Source organism: Anas platyrhynchos, chromosome 2, assembly GCF_047663525.1.
Source record: "Anas platyrhynchos isolate ZD024472 breed Pekin duck chromosome 2, IASCAAS_PekinDuck_T2T, whole genome shotgun sequence".
Lineage (NCBI taxonomy): Eukaryota > Metazoa > Chordata > Aves > Anseriformes > Anatidae > Anas > Anas platyrhynchos.
In genome coordinates, this window is record NC_092588.1 from 94710019 (window position 1) to 94724051 (window position 14033).

General features: G+C 44.6%; 1 protein-coding gene and 1 long non-coding RNA gene across 10 annotated transcripts in view; both read left to right on the plus strand.

Annotated features, from left to right (window-relative positions):
• Window positions 1-1770: 1770 nt before the first annotated feature.
• On the plus strand, window positions 1771-2180 carry LOC140001538 (uncharacterized). The gene is made up of 2 exons (XR_011806810.1): window positions 1771-1870; window positions 1961-2180. It is a non-coding gene; the product is annotated as an uncharacterized lncRNA (long non-coding RNA).
• A 920-nt stretch (window positions 2181-3100) lies between these two features.
• HIVEP1 (HIVEP zinc finger 1) overlaps window positions 3101-14033 on the plus strand; it is a 128419-nt gene continuing 117486 nt past the window's right edge. For 3 of the 9 annotated variants that reach the window (XR_005263008.2, XM_021275480.4, XM_038173535.2), the window contains exon 1: window positions 5955-6101. Coding sequence is in view for 4 of the 9 variants with exons in the window: in XM_027451471.3 (XP_027307272.1) it covers window positions 6062-6101 (40 nt within the window). In the remaining 5 variants the exon portion in view is untranslated. Of the gene's footprint in view, window positions 3261-3902; window positions 4106-4887; window positions 5088-5954; window positions 6102-10852; window positions 10963-14033 lie in introns of those variants that run through there. The other 6 variants (XM_027451471.3, XM_027451474.3, XM_072033219.1 and 3 more) reach the window with 5 other exon arrangements.

Consider the following 14033-nt stretch of genomic DNA (forward strand, 5'->3'; position numbering starts at 1 on the left):
AAGCTCTGTCAGTAAATCATGCCCTGTATCACTCTGTTAAGCTGGAGCTGGGTGGACTTGCCGCATTTCTTGGTGGCCATCACACACAGCTGTGGTACACAGGAGAGGTAGAAAGTAAGATTGGGCCAAAATTCCTCACCGGAGCATTTTTCCACTGCATAATACCAGTTTGTCCAAATGGGAAGGAACTGAATCAATCTACAGGACAAAAGAAAAGCAATGCCCCTTTCAGACACCCTGGGAGTGGAGACGGGGGACACTGCTGCCAGGTCCTGAGCAGGGAGGTGCTCAGAGCAGAAGGCAGGTGGCCAGGCCCCTGCTGGTGACCCTGCCTGCCCCCAGGAAAACGGCTGGCTGCTGCTGACAAGGGCAAGGTGTGGGTATCTGGGGTGACAGTTACTGCCAGAGAAAAGTGGAAAAAAATGGCTGCCCCTGGCAGCAGCAGATGCTGCCGTATCTCTCTGGCCTTGCTGTAGGAGCACAGCCCTGGAAATGCTCTGAGCACTAGCTTGTACCAGGTAAGCCACGATCCTTCAGTTCCTCTGGCTGATTTGGGCTGAATGAGGAGCCTCAGAGCACAAGCTATTAGATGGCAATTCTCTTAACAAGCCCTTTATGTTAATTCAATAAAGGCTGCTTATGGAATTTCCCTTCTCTGAGAAAATTTCAACTTTTACAGAGAAATGGTGCACAGTCTTTTTTTTCTTTCCTTTTCAGGACTTCAGAAGTTACCTCAAAAATTCCCTGAAGCCTTAATAATAAAGATTCTGTCATGTGTTGGGATGTAATGTACAGTATAACATTTTCACATTTGATGCTCAGCACAGTTAAATTTACCACAGTGCTTCTCATTCACTATATACCAAGAATTCTAGCAAAATCACATACTGTTCAACTAGAGATTTATCACGGGGTGCTTAACAATGAATTATTTAAAAGTACCTAATGTATCATGGTTTCTTGAGAGCCTAATGTGTGTGTGTGTATATATTTATACATAAAATACCTGTGAGCCATTAAAGAATACCAGTTTCTGAGCGTAGGGGTTTCAAGTGTAAATCTAGAGGATGTTTAAAAATAGGCACCCTCCTGAAAGTGTAGTTGAGTTTTAGCAGGAAAAAAGCCTTAATCTTCACTGTTCGGATATACATGCAGTCATTTAAAAGGAATCTGTATCCTGTAGGGCTTCTTTTTGGTGAGATTTTTAAAAGTATCTAAATTCTGCCATGAAAGTTTTTTTTTTCAGCATGCTTACTGATGTGACATTTCAGATGTTGCTGAAAACTTTAAAAAAAAATTCCCTCATTTGCAGGTTTGAGAAGATTACTACATGCCTCCTACCAGCAAGCGTACATAGTACTTTTCCCAATGTGCTGTGCTAAGCGGGTATGCACTTCCTTTTTACTGATGGAAAAACAGACAGACAAAGATGAAGTGGTCTACCCAGGCTTACACGGCCAGGAAACAAACAGACCGTTATGCTGTCTTTTCAAAACTTTCCCAGGGCTGCTCCGGGGAGCAGTTTTTCTGCCACCCTTGAGATGAACCAGAGACTACTCTTTGGGTCCTACCCCTGCTCAGTCGGGGCGTGCAGGCTGAGGAGCGGCAGCAGCTCATGGCTGCTTCTCCAAGTCCTGGTGGGAACAACCTCATGGGGTCAGACTTTCAGTTCTGTGTTGTGTACTCGGACCCAAATCACCTTTTTTTTTTTTTTCTAAATGGCACCATTTGATAAATATGAGTACCCCACTGTCCTCTTCTCCCCCATCAAGGAGCCGCCTCCTCTTTTCCATCTCAATGAGTTGCTCTGGAAGGACAACTTGTGCTTGTCTGCAGAGGAAGGGCACTGGTTATACCTCTATACATATTGGTGAGCAAAAATGGATGGATTTTTACATTGCTGGGTGGGATGCAGTTTTACTTCTTTCAGTTTCCTGCTGTCTATCATGCTATCTTGCAGGTCAGAGCATCTGTGTTGAACTTACTCAGGACCTTGCAAAGAAATGGGTGGCTTGGGACTTCCTTTGGCACCTGCAACAGCTGTGGCATCTTATGAGGAAGGGCAGCATCTGATTCTTCCTCCCTTACAACATGCTGACAACAACCTAAAGCTTTCCAGCAATGGGTAGAATAGGAAGGAGCGAGATGGGTGAAGGGCAGCTAAAGATGCCAAGTGGAGGTCCAGAGCTAATTTCAGAGGTCACGTGAGCTCAGGTTTGTGACTGGTCAGATCTGGTGGACAAGTTTCAGCTGTCAGCACCTGGGGGCGGGGGGTCAAATTCATCATATCAGCATCCTCAGGCTAATGGCATTTCTGTTCTTCAGCAAGTCAGAGCCCTAATTCTGAAAGCCAGAGGGGGAAGATGAAAAAGCTCCTCTCAAAGAGTTCATCTTTTTCTTCTCTGACAAGAGGCAGTGGAATGGAGTATTTTTCCTAAGGATTCTGTTTGAGGATTCCATCCTCCCATGACGCTCTAATTAACAATGGCAACGAACGTCACCTCAGCCTTACTGTCTGGCTGCAGACTAGCCTGGTTGTTTGCAGATGGATTATCTGCCTGGCTTCTGCCTCCAGCAGGGAGCCCACCACTGCCTGCAAGCCACGCGTGTTTTCAAGGCGGAGATTAAGTGAGCTCAGGAGGAAAAATGGCTCAGACCGTGACCAAAAGCTCTGGTTTCATGTCTGCACCCAGCTCTGCAGTGAGTGACTGCCTCTCCTCACCTTGGTTTCTCCCATGTGGAAGGCAGCACTTGTGAAAGCCATGATGAAATATAGCTTGAAATAGGGCCCCCTGCAAAACTGGGGGCTCTCTGGAAAGGGTGCTCAGCAGGGGCTGGTCTGGGCGCTGCAAACTTCCAGGCGAAGAGGCGGCTGGGGGCCGGGGGAGCGCAGGCGTGGGAGCGGGAGGAGGCATTTAATTATTTCATTGGGGTTTTATGCGCTGAGGGCGGCGTGCGCTGGGGCTGACGGAAAACCTGAGTGGTTCCGAAAAGCTGCCAACACCTTCCCCCCCCCAAAAAAAAAAAGAAAAAAAAGGGGGGAGGGAAGCACAGAAACCAGCAACCCCCCTCTCGGCGCTCAGAGCCCCTCCCTCCCCGTCCTTCTCCGCCTGGGGGGCCGTCCCCGTCCCCACCCCCGCATCGCCCCCCCGGGCCAAAAAAGGGGCGAGCCCGACGCGCCTCCCCCTCGGATTTCCTCCCCCGCCCACTGGCGGCGGCGGAGGGGCTCGGTGCCGGCACGGAAAGTTGGGGGGCCGGGGGTGAGTACCCCGGCGGGGCGCGGAGGGGGGACGGGCAAACCGGGGGGGAGGGAGGGAGGAACCTCCGGGATCCTCCGCGCTGCGTGGCCGTGCCGGTGCCCCGGGGGCCGGGAGGAGGCAGGGGGGAGCGCGACCGACGGCACTAGCGGTTTTATTTTTTTCCTGTTTTTTTTTTTTTTTTTTTTTGGGGGGGGGGGAGGATAACTTTTGGGGTGTGGGAGGTGAATGGGGAGGGGGCGTCTGGTGCTTAATAGGGCTGCTCGTGGAGGGGGCGGGGGGGGTCCCCCATTATGGGGGCCGGGGGCGGTCCCCGCATCGGGAGGGATGGATGGGGGGGGGAGGACAGGGTGCTCGCCGCCCCTCCCCCAGCGGCCCGCGAGGAAACCCCCTTGGTGACCCCTCCCCCACCCCCCGGGCTCGGGGGGGGAGGGAGGGCAAGGGGGCGGGGCCGGGAGACCCGGTGACGTCACCCGCTTCCTGCAATAGAAAGTGAGGGAGGGTGACGCCCCCCCTCCCTACTTCCCCCCCCCCCCGAGCACCCTTCCCCCGCCCTTCCCCTCCCCTCCCCGCCCTGCCCCGGTCGTCACGGCGTGGCTGTCCCCGAGGGGAGCCCGGGGGGGGGGCGGAGCCTGGAAGGGGGGGGGGGGGGGCACGGCGCTTGGAGGAGGAGGAGGAGGAGGAGGAGGGAGAGGGAGGCTGTGCGAGGCGGCGCCGCTGGGTCATGTTTGTGTTTGAGGCTGTCAAGTGAAGGAGGCTCCCGGCCTCCCCCTTTTCGCCCCCCTCCCTTCCCTATCTCCCCCCCTCCCCCCCCCGCCGGCCTCCCCGCCGCCATCAGCCTCCGCCAGGTTTGCAGCGGGCCCTGGGAGCGGGAGGGGAAAGGAGGGAGGGAGAGGCACCGATGGGGGGGGGGGGTGGGTACTAGAGGGGCTCCGCTCCCCACAACCCCCCCGTGGGGTCCCCCGTGTTTTGTTTCTTTTTTTTATTATTTTTTTATTTAATTTTTATGGTGCTGTTGTGCCCCCCCCCCCCCCCAGGTGCCCGGCGTGTGCGCAGCGCTTTGTTCGGCGCGGCGTTGCGGAGGGGTTTTCCCTGGCTCCTCCCTCTCTCTTCATTCATGTTTTTTTTTTTCCTTTTTTTTTTTTTTCCTCCTTTCTCATTTCCTTCCCTCCCCTTCCCCTCCTCCCCCCCCATACCCCCCCAATTCTTCCCTTCCCCTGTATCCCCTCCACTTCTGCCCTCCCCTCCATCTATGTGCCCTACCCTCCCCCCCCGCCCCCCCCTCCCCCCCCCCGCCCAAAGTTTGATCCCGGTTTTCCCCTCCTCGAATCGTCCTGGCGAGGAGCCCTTGGGACAGAGCCGGCAGCCCCCAGCCCTCCTTTGTGCTAGCCTCTTCCCCTGCCTGGCTCCTCTTCCTGCTGCAACAGACAAAAGAAGCGTTAAAAATTAATGCTCGTGCTCCCCAGCGGCCTCTAGACCGAAAGGGTGGCGGCGAGAAGTCTGCTTGAAGGGGGGTTTGAATTTCGTTTTTATTTAAAAAAAAAAAAACAAAACCCTTTGCCTGGCTTAACCCCCCCCCCCCCCCCAAGTTAATGCTTAAATGCTAAAAATCCTACATGCTTCCTCCCTTAAGTAGCTCTCTGTAATCATCTTGTCCATATTAAGGGCCATTGAGGGATTTGTAGAAATTAAGAGAAATTCTTCCTTGTGTTAATTATGAAAATCTCACTATCCAAGATGGTATTGCCATAAAAAGAAGTGGTCAGCGTTTCGCTTTGTTTAACTGGAACAGGGGGACTACGCGGTTGTTTTCTCTTTTATAATTTCTGTGTAAGTAGTTTGCTATAGGTCTGGGGGGATTTTGGCAATTAAACAAACTGCTCTTTAAACTGGGAGTAAATTGTAAGAACATTTCAAAAGTGAGAAAGTTTTGTTAACGTGGAATAAGGTGTAATTTTGGGTATGCACATGTGGGTTGGTACCATTTCAGTACAAAATCCGGTATGTTGGCTGTTTAAAAAATATTAAAAAAAATTCCCCTATCCATGGGGTTTGTGCGTACTTGGCCTTTGCTGCCTGCAGCCTCCTGCAAATGCAGGGACTGTTGCAGCTACCTGGGAGGGTGGCAGGGCAGAAAGTGGCTGTGCAACAGCTTGCAGCTGGGTCAAGGGCCTGTGTGGTTCTGTGCTGCTCGTGGTATTTTACCAGAAACTTCCCCTGAGGAGTTCCTCTGGACCTGCAAGCCCCAGGTGGGGGAACCCAAGGCTTCCTTGTGTTGCAAATGGGGTTATCGCTGCTGCAGTCTGTGTTTGCCCTTCACTCTGCCTTCTCCCCCAGAGAAGTGTATGTATTATCTTAAAGCCCGATGCCAAATTTTGTTTAGTTTTCCGGAATTATTTACATGGGGCACAAGTTGTTGGAAGACATTTTCTGGCTAGAAAACTGCTGACGAATGTGGAAAAGTTTCTTAGTTTTCTCATGCCTCCTGAGTAATCCCAAAAGGAGTTTCACCCTCAATTAGTTTTCTTACAGTAGTGGAACATCTTGCTCCATAAAGGGATGGATACAGAAATATTTCTTGGTCATCGCTAATTTCTGTAACTGTTTTAGGGTGAAAGGGAGTGGATAGGTATCTTTTGTTTTCCTTCTTAATGCTGTATACATCTCCTAACTTCTCTCTTTTATTTTTTTTTTTAGCATACGGATTAATTTACCCCTTTGACAAGTTTATGGCGCTGCCATCTCTCTGCTTGCTGTATTCTTCGTTTCTGAGAGGAAAAAGTGGTATATGAGATTAGAGGAAAATGCCGCGGACAAAGCAGATACATCCAAGAAATCTGAGAGGTATGTAGCTCTCCATAGAGAGAAAAAGCATTTGTGAAACTTGGTTGCGTTTCCAGTTATGAGTTTGAAAAAATGTGTACTTACGAAGTCTGTTTTGACCCCAGAATATCTTGCCAGCAAATTCAGGAGGCTTCTCTAATTTTGAGAGAAATAAGTGGATCTGTTTTATTGCTGTACTGTGTGCACGACTGCTTACTTGATATCCTCCAGATTAGAGCAATAAGTAGCTTGAACTCTGAAAACGCAAAAGATGACACAGTTTTCTTGCCAGAGAATTTACAGTTGAAATATACTGGGAGGTTGGAAGTGTTTGCAATGTAAAATGCAGTCTGAGATCTGGCTGCCAGTCATTGTTTTTCTTGATAGTAATTGGTTTGGCTTGCTTTGGAGGGGATCAGACTCTCCTCCCGTGCATGCCTTCCCACTATTTATCATCTCCGTCGTCCATGCTACCCCAGGAGTCACTGGGTTTGACCTTGGTCTCCTCACTGGCCTGCCTTCACGCAGCTGAGCTCACTTGCAGAAGGGAGCAAGTGTGTAAAGGACATGCTCCACAAACTGACAGGCTGAGATGTCCAGGTGGCTCCTGGAACAAAATCCTGGCATTAACAGAGCCCAGGACGGGCAGATAAATGTGTGCAATCTGATCCCTTGATTATTTGTTGCTGTCTTGGTCAAAGTGGCCCTGGAGGAATTAGAGGGGAAAAATACAGATTAGTTGAAAAGCAGACGTATATGTGGAAGGACAACAAGCTTCCACCATAAGCTTCGTATGTAGCTGTTGGGAGAACATGCTTCCATGTGCACCCTGTCATGTGGCTATCATCAGCTTTCTTAAGGTGAATTTCACTGCTGTGGTAGGGAAGCATCCCTTTAGGGGAAAAAAAAAAAAAAAAAGCAAGGACAAAACCATGAATACCAACATAAACTTCTAGGAGCAGGAACAGCATTTGATGCAACTCTTATTTATTTATTTATTTATTTTAAAAAAAAAACACCTCCAAAACCCAGCAGTCATAAGTGCATGTTTCACTTAGTTTACAATTGTGAGGCTCTGAAGTGCTAGTGTATACAGCTGTATCAAAAACCTTGGGGGTCTGTGAACTGTCACTGCTACCAGTGAGCATCTCTGCTGCAGAGGATGTTTTTGCAGTGCTGTCACTCAAGAAACGTGGAACAGCATGATGGATAAACCTCCATCATGGATCAGGAGAGGGGAAAAAGCAGCAGTGGGCACTTTGCAGTGCCTTGCATTTAGGTGATGCTATTTCCCATTCTGACTGAACTTAAAGCAATAAATTAGGCCCCAAGTTTCAATATTGCTGCTTACCAAGTTGCTGATGTAATTGATGTAATGTTTGCCAATCTAATATAAAAGTGATCTAATTTTAGTGCTCTAGTATCCACTCTTGTAATGCTTTGAACTTAATAGGAGTTAAGTCTACTGTAAAGCTTTTAGTAGCTTTGTATTCATTTAACTGAAAGCATTTAAAATAAATAATCCAATTAAACTGTTAATTGTGTAAGAAATAAATTACTTTTTCTTTTTTTTTGCCTTGCATAATATCCCGTCATTTAGCTTTTATCACCCCTCTAATAGCAGTTTTTATCAGTTTCTGTTTTTCTACAACTAGGAGAGGTTTTTGAATAAATTAAGGTGGGTTAAATGTTGGGAAGGGATCCAGAGGTATACAGTGAGCCCATAATTTGAAATGATGGTGGAACCTCTTATTAACAGTTAAAAATGATTGTTGAAACTACATAGGTGCTGAGATCTTCAAAATGTTGTAAGCATGTATTGCTACCATAGGTTATTAGAGGTGAAGTGATCTGAAAAATCAGTTTACTTCTCATTAGTGATGCCCTATTTTTATTTTTAGTCTTGAAAATTAGGAAAACTGGATTTCAGTTTTAGTTACTTTATCCGTCTCTGAGAATACAGCAGCAAATGCTGTAAACCTTGAGTTTTGATGGATTTTGAGGAGGCTGAAAGATTGCATATCTCTGCTTTCTGGCAGTTTACATTTGTGTATGGAAGGTTAGACCAGACTTAAATTGAGAGTCTTAACCATTAAAACTTTTAAGTATACATTGTAGATGTGCTGTTTAATTTATGGCAATTGGTACAGATAATAACTAGATCTGCAGAAAGAATACACATCTGTGGTCTAAGGTGAAACTCAGCAAGCTCTGAAATTTTTATAACCTTTGGAAGACAAAGATGTAAGGTTAAGTAGCTTTTATTTTTACGATAAAAGTTATGTTTACATTGTCTACACCTAATTATTACTATCTGAACTATGTACAAAGAACACCGTAGCCTTACCTGGCTTCTCCTTTCATTGTCTCAAACCCTCTGGTTGCCCCATCGCAGTCAAGTTGCTGGTAGCTTTGCCATGTCTGGAGCCCATCAATGTCTAACTTTTCCAAGAGAGCGCTGCTGAGCAGTCCTTGACACTGTCTATCCACTGTCCTGTGTATCAGATGAGTTACTTGGTTTGCCCTTGAGTCCAAATCTGCCTCAAGAGTAAGCAACCAAGTCCAAGAACCTAAAGTATGTACACACATTCTAAAACAAAAGCAAACCCATGACTTTACTTCTCCCCACCCCGTAAAAAAAATTAATTTGTGATTTTCATCAGCACAGAAATAACTGTAAAAAAAAAAGTTTTAATATTGCCTGTGTTTACTGTAAGCAGCTGTATTGTCTGGGGAAAATGAAATGGACTTGTTTAATATGTAGATCTAAATGTAAGAATTTGGCAAGTAACCTGAAGGCTCTTCTTCTTGTGTGGTGGCTTTATTTTACTTATTTTGTATGCTTTTGAAAGAGCAGACAGTCTTTGACAAATTAGAAGTGTCCCTGAAGTGTTCCACAGTGAAGATCAAGTTTGTTTTTTGGGTGTGTGTGTTTTTGTGTGTGCTGAGGTCCCCTACCCTCACCCCCCATCTTGGGTTTTGCTGTCTGTTTATAGATGAGTCAATAAATATAGTGCTATACTAGCCTATTTTACAGCAGGGAAAAAAAAAACACCACAAAACAAACAAAAAAACAAACCGTTATCGAGAGGGCAGGATATGGGAAACATTACTTTGTAAATAAATTTTAAAAGAAAATGAAATTAGTTGGCTGTTTGTTTTTACAACTATGTGGTTGTCACATGGTTTTAATGCCTGACTGCGGCTGAATGAGCATGTTATATCTGATGCCTTATGTCAATTTTGTTTTGACGTGTCAGTCTTCCCAGCTTCTTGCTGCAAATACATCCTCGAGTAAAAAGCATTAGCATCACCAGTGGACTGCCTTGGTAAGAGCTGTTGTGCATGGTATCAGACTTGCATGTCTCCTGACAAGTTTAATGATAATTGTAGCCATCCCCAGAAGTGGCTAAAGTTGGAGATAAGTTATGTTTTTTTCCGGGTCTTAAAAGGATATGATTTGAATGCATACAAATTCCAAAAATGAAGTAGTTTCAAAAACAAAGGCTAATGACATGCCTGGGAAAAGACTGGCATTTATCTGAGTTACCAGTCAGCTGTGCAACTGAAATGGAGCAAATAAGCAGGCGTTCCTGACCTTGTCTTAGCCTCTTAAAGGAGGAAAAAAAAAAAAAGCTAATCTCAGACACATTATCGTGTTGTTAACAAAAAGCATTGTCATCCCCCCCAGAAAAGGAGTGTGTTGTGAAAGAGGGAAAACATCCATCTCATTCAGGAGGGAGGCTCGAGAAAGTACTGCTTACCAGACATCCAGAGGTCATTGGTCCTAAATTTACTTTATTTGTTGTGTTAAGTTTTAGGTAACTGGTAAAAGACTGCATGCAGTCACACCATATATTTACATGGCCAAGTGATACACGTCTGTAACAAAACATTTCACAGAAGCAGTAATGTATTCCCAGAAGTACAGCTACATTAGAGAATCATGCTTTTAGCAGAGCTGAGTGGGCTTGGTTTTGTTGTCAGATGGTTCTGAGGATACAGGAGGAAAAACAACTCATGTTTTTGTTTACTTAGGTGCACCCAATTGCAGAGTTCAAATTTAAAACTTGCTTATCTGTGCAGTGTTCAGCACAGTTCTCTGATGCACTAGTACAAAAATGTAACATATTTTTGTCTTTCCTAGATAAGCTTCTCCTTATTTTTAGGAATGCAAATTGTTGCTGTTTCTACTTTTTCTTCTCAATCAAATATTTCCATTCAAAACAAATGGTGGATGGACCCATAAAGTTCAAGATCTGTTTTCAAAGGTTTTAAATCTTTGTACTTGTTAAAGAAGAGCAAGTATAATATAAATTGTGTTTAGTAGCTTGATAGCTTTGGTGTAATCTGAAAAGTGTGCCTAAGTTGGCTGGACAACTGGATACGTTCTGGGTCCGATGATTTCCATGAGAATGAAGTGTCTGAAAAATCTTAAGTATAATTAAGTAAAGGCTCTTGGAGTTGGTTTAAAATTATAATGTGCTTTCAGTACTGAAATAGGCCTGTCTACATTGAAAACTGACAGGTTAACATTTCTCACTAGTGTTTGGTCATGTCATCTATAAAACCTGAGAAGTGATCATTGTGCTGAACTTTAGCTCGTGATTTTTATCAAAGGATTTGCAGAGTCTTCATTTTTATTTTTTTATATATTTTTTTAAGACTCACTTCTGTAACTTGTGCTTGCTCAGTTCAAAAGAAATGTTCAGGCATTATGTTTGACTTTTGGGCCACAGTGCTGTTTCTGACAGAAAAATGTTTTGCTTTAGGGTATTTCTGAGGCTCCATTGGTGTGGTATTGGTATACCACAAGTGCTGGTGTGCTGTGCCCTGTAGCGTACCCATAGACATCCCTAAAGACACTGTAGAGAAAGTCCAGGTAAGTATTTTGCTCAAACGTCTGGAGCATGTGTGATGCAAGTGGAACAAGAAGTCAGAGCTTTGACTTGGTAACTTTATTACATAAATCCCCATTCATTTGGCAGCAGTTACGGTTTCTTTGTGTCGGGTTGTTTCCAATACTTGAACAACTAAAAAGCCCAAATCTCCTTCATGAAGGTAGAAGGTACAGGTGGTGCTGTAGGTATGCTGTCAGTGGAAGTTCCAGAAGACCCTCCCACGATGCAACGCATGGACTTCGCATGTATCTCTTGTAAGCCACAGAAGTAGTCTCTCTGTGCCTTGTTTGTGGTGTAGAATAATAATGTTTCTCTCTATTTTGGGGGGGATATGTTTTACCCCTTTGGAGCGTGAGAACTTCATGCTGATAGTTCTTTCCTACTGTGCTGTATAAGCGTCCTTGCACCTTACAGAGCTTCTTGGCTGCAGCCAGTAAATTCTGTTGTAAGGTGAATAATATGCATATTTATGTTTATAAATCTGTCTAAAATACACTGCAGTGTATAAAGGCTGGATTTAAAACTGTGGTTTGCCACCCTTTTCCCCCTTACCTATCCTGTCCCCATCTCCCTGTTATATATCCCCAATTTTGATCATCTAAGTGTTTTTTTGACAGGGTCTAGTCCTGTTTGCTGTGCAGGATGGTTGGGCCCCTTATGTCAGTGGTCACAAGCAATGGAAAACTCCATGCTGAGAGGGGATTGCGAGAGAGGAAAGAATGGTAGGGTGGATAAGACTGTACTGCCTTGAGAGAGCTGCGTTTTGTTCCTGCCTCTGCTTCCAAGCTTCTTGTGTGAGGCTGAGCAATTGTTAAACCTGATTTTCGCAGCCAACTGTTAATTGTGCTCTACATTTTGCTAGAGCTGAGATGCCAAGGCACGAATTCTGAGTTTCTGCAACTGCAGTTGGTCCTCTTACTTCCAAGTTGTAGATGTAAAAGTGTGAAGTATCTTTTTTTAATTATTATTAAAAAAAAAAAAAAGTAAAAATCATAGTCTAGGTGACCTAAGATTAGTCAACACTTTTGGCAAATCTGTTAATCTCTCCATGCTTTTGTCTCTTGCCTGTAAACTGGAGATACCGGTACCACATCAGCTTCTAAGGGTTCGAAAGATAACGTTGTCAGTGTTGTGAAGCAGCTGCTCGGTGGCTAAACAATGGAAAAGATGATGAAGAAACTGGTAGTCTTGTATTTGGCATGTGCTGTGAATAAGGCCCAGAGCCAAACTGAGTTTGTTTGGGTAAACAACCTTACTTTTGGCATTCTGTGACTTCTTAGCACTTGGCTTCACCATCTTAACATTTAAAGGATATTCTTAAATGTTGCTTCTTAGCTGTTAAAATAGTAAACTGAAGGGGGGAAAAACAAAACAAAAACCAGAAAACCCAAGAAATTCAATCTTATTGAACCGCAGCACTTCCCATGTGAGTCACCACCACGGTGGGACCGCACCGCGTGGGCTGTGTACCACAGTGATGTACCCCCCATGGACCAGGCATGAGGGAGCAGAGGGAGAAATCTCTCCCATTGGTGAGCTTTGCAGCATTTGTTCCTGGTATGAGAGCTGTTAGGGCTCTTACAGGTTTTAAATGTTTACGCCGGTTTCTGTAATATTCTTCTTGTATGTGGCGTAATGTTGCAGAGTTTGGAGCTGCTGCTAAGAAAGCCCCTGCAGTGAGGAGGGAATACTCAGTGCAGGAAAAGCCTTCAAAGAGGAACATCTTTAAGGTCATAGTTTCCCAGATGGTTTCAAGATAACTTTAACTATGCCAACACCAAGGGCAGGGGGTGACTCTTATGCTGGATCAGATCCCTGATGCTGTGCACCCTGCAGCCTGGGAGGGCGGAGCATGAAGACAGGCTCAGCTCAAACCCCTTCTTACACCCCAGTGGTTCTGTCACTTGGACTCACAAAAGCCTGTGCTGGTGTAAGGGTGGGAAAGCTGCGGAGATGGAAATGGAGGGCCCAGAGTAGGTAGAATTACAAGATTGCCTCCCCCCCCCCTTTTTTTTTTTTTTTTTTTTTCAAAGCTTGTGCTAATGTATGCCAACTTGAACTTCTGAAACTGTGCTGGAAACGTGTATTTGCAATGTATAAATGGTAGGCTTTTGGGGATTCTTAAATTGCCCAAAAATAGGTATGTATTTTCATCAGGATAACCTGAGATCTATTCCTTATTCCTAGCTTGTTCCCCTTTAGAACTGTTTCTTCTGACAAAATTCAAAACTGGGAAGCAACAGAGGTTCTTAATGGAATGACTTTAAAAATTTTAGTAAACCAAGAGGAAACTGAACTTTTCTTAGTTAACACATCAATTAAAACATAATAATAATAAAATGCCCCTAAAATTTGGCATACAGCTTTTATTCAGAATGGACAAAGTATGGCTAAGACTAAAGTTTAAAAACAAACAACATTAAATGCAGCTGGCACTGTCATCTCTGAATATGTGTATATTACAGATTGCTGTGTATGCATGATAAATATTAGGAGAAGGGGATAATGCAAAGTGAGTCTGCTTGATGCAAACAGTGGCAAGAATAGGTGATTTCAGAGGGTGTTAAAATAACATTAGGAAGAGGGATAAAAGAATGGTGTGTTCCAGGTAAAAGGATTGCGAAGACATATCTGCGAGGATGACTGATAAAAAGAATGGAGGGAGCAGATTGGTTCTGCACTCTTAATGGCAGAAAAGAACAAATTGCTTTTTATGGAGTAGAAATTTTATCATTGCAGTTAAAATCAGGCAGAAGCTGGAAGAAATTAGTGTGAAGGGTCAGGTTTAAAAAAAAAAAAACAACCACAAAACACAACACAATTTAATTCCTACAGACATGAAAAAACAGCCATGATCTGGGGATTGAAGATATCTTATAAGCCAGTTAGATGTCTTTGCAAGTAAAGTGAAGTTGAAACAATGTGGATATATAATTATGTCTCACCTTCACATTCGCTATCTTTTCTTACTCTTTGCTTAATTAAAATAAAAATATTACAGAATTTGGCATTTGCTGATGTATGAGCCCCGGTATGTTAGGAATGTCTTGGG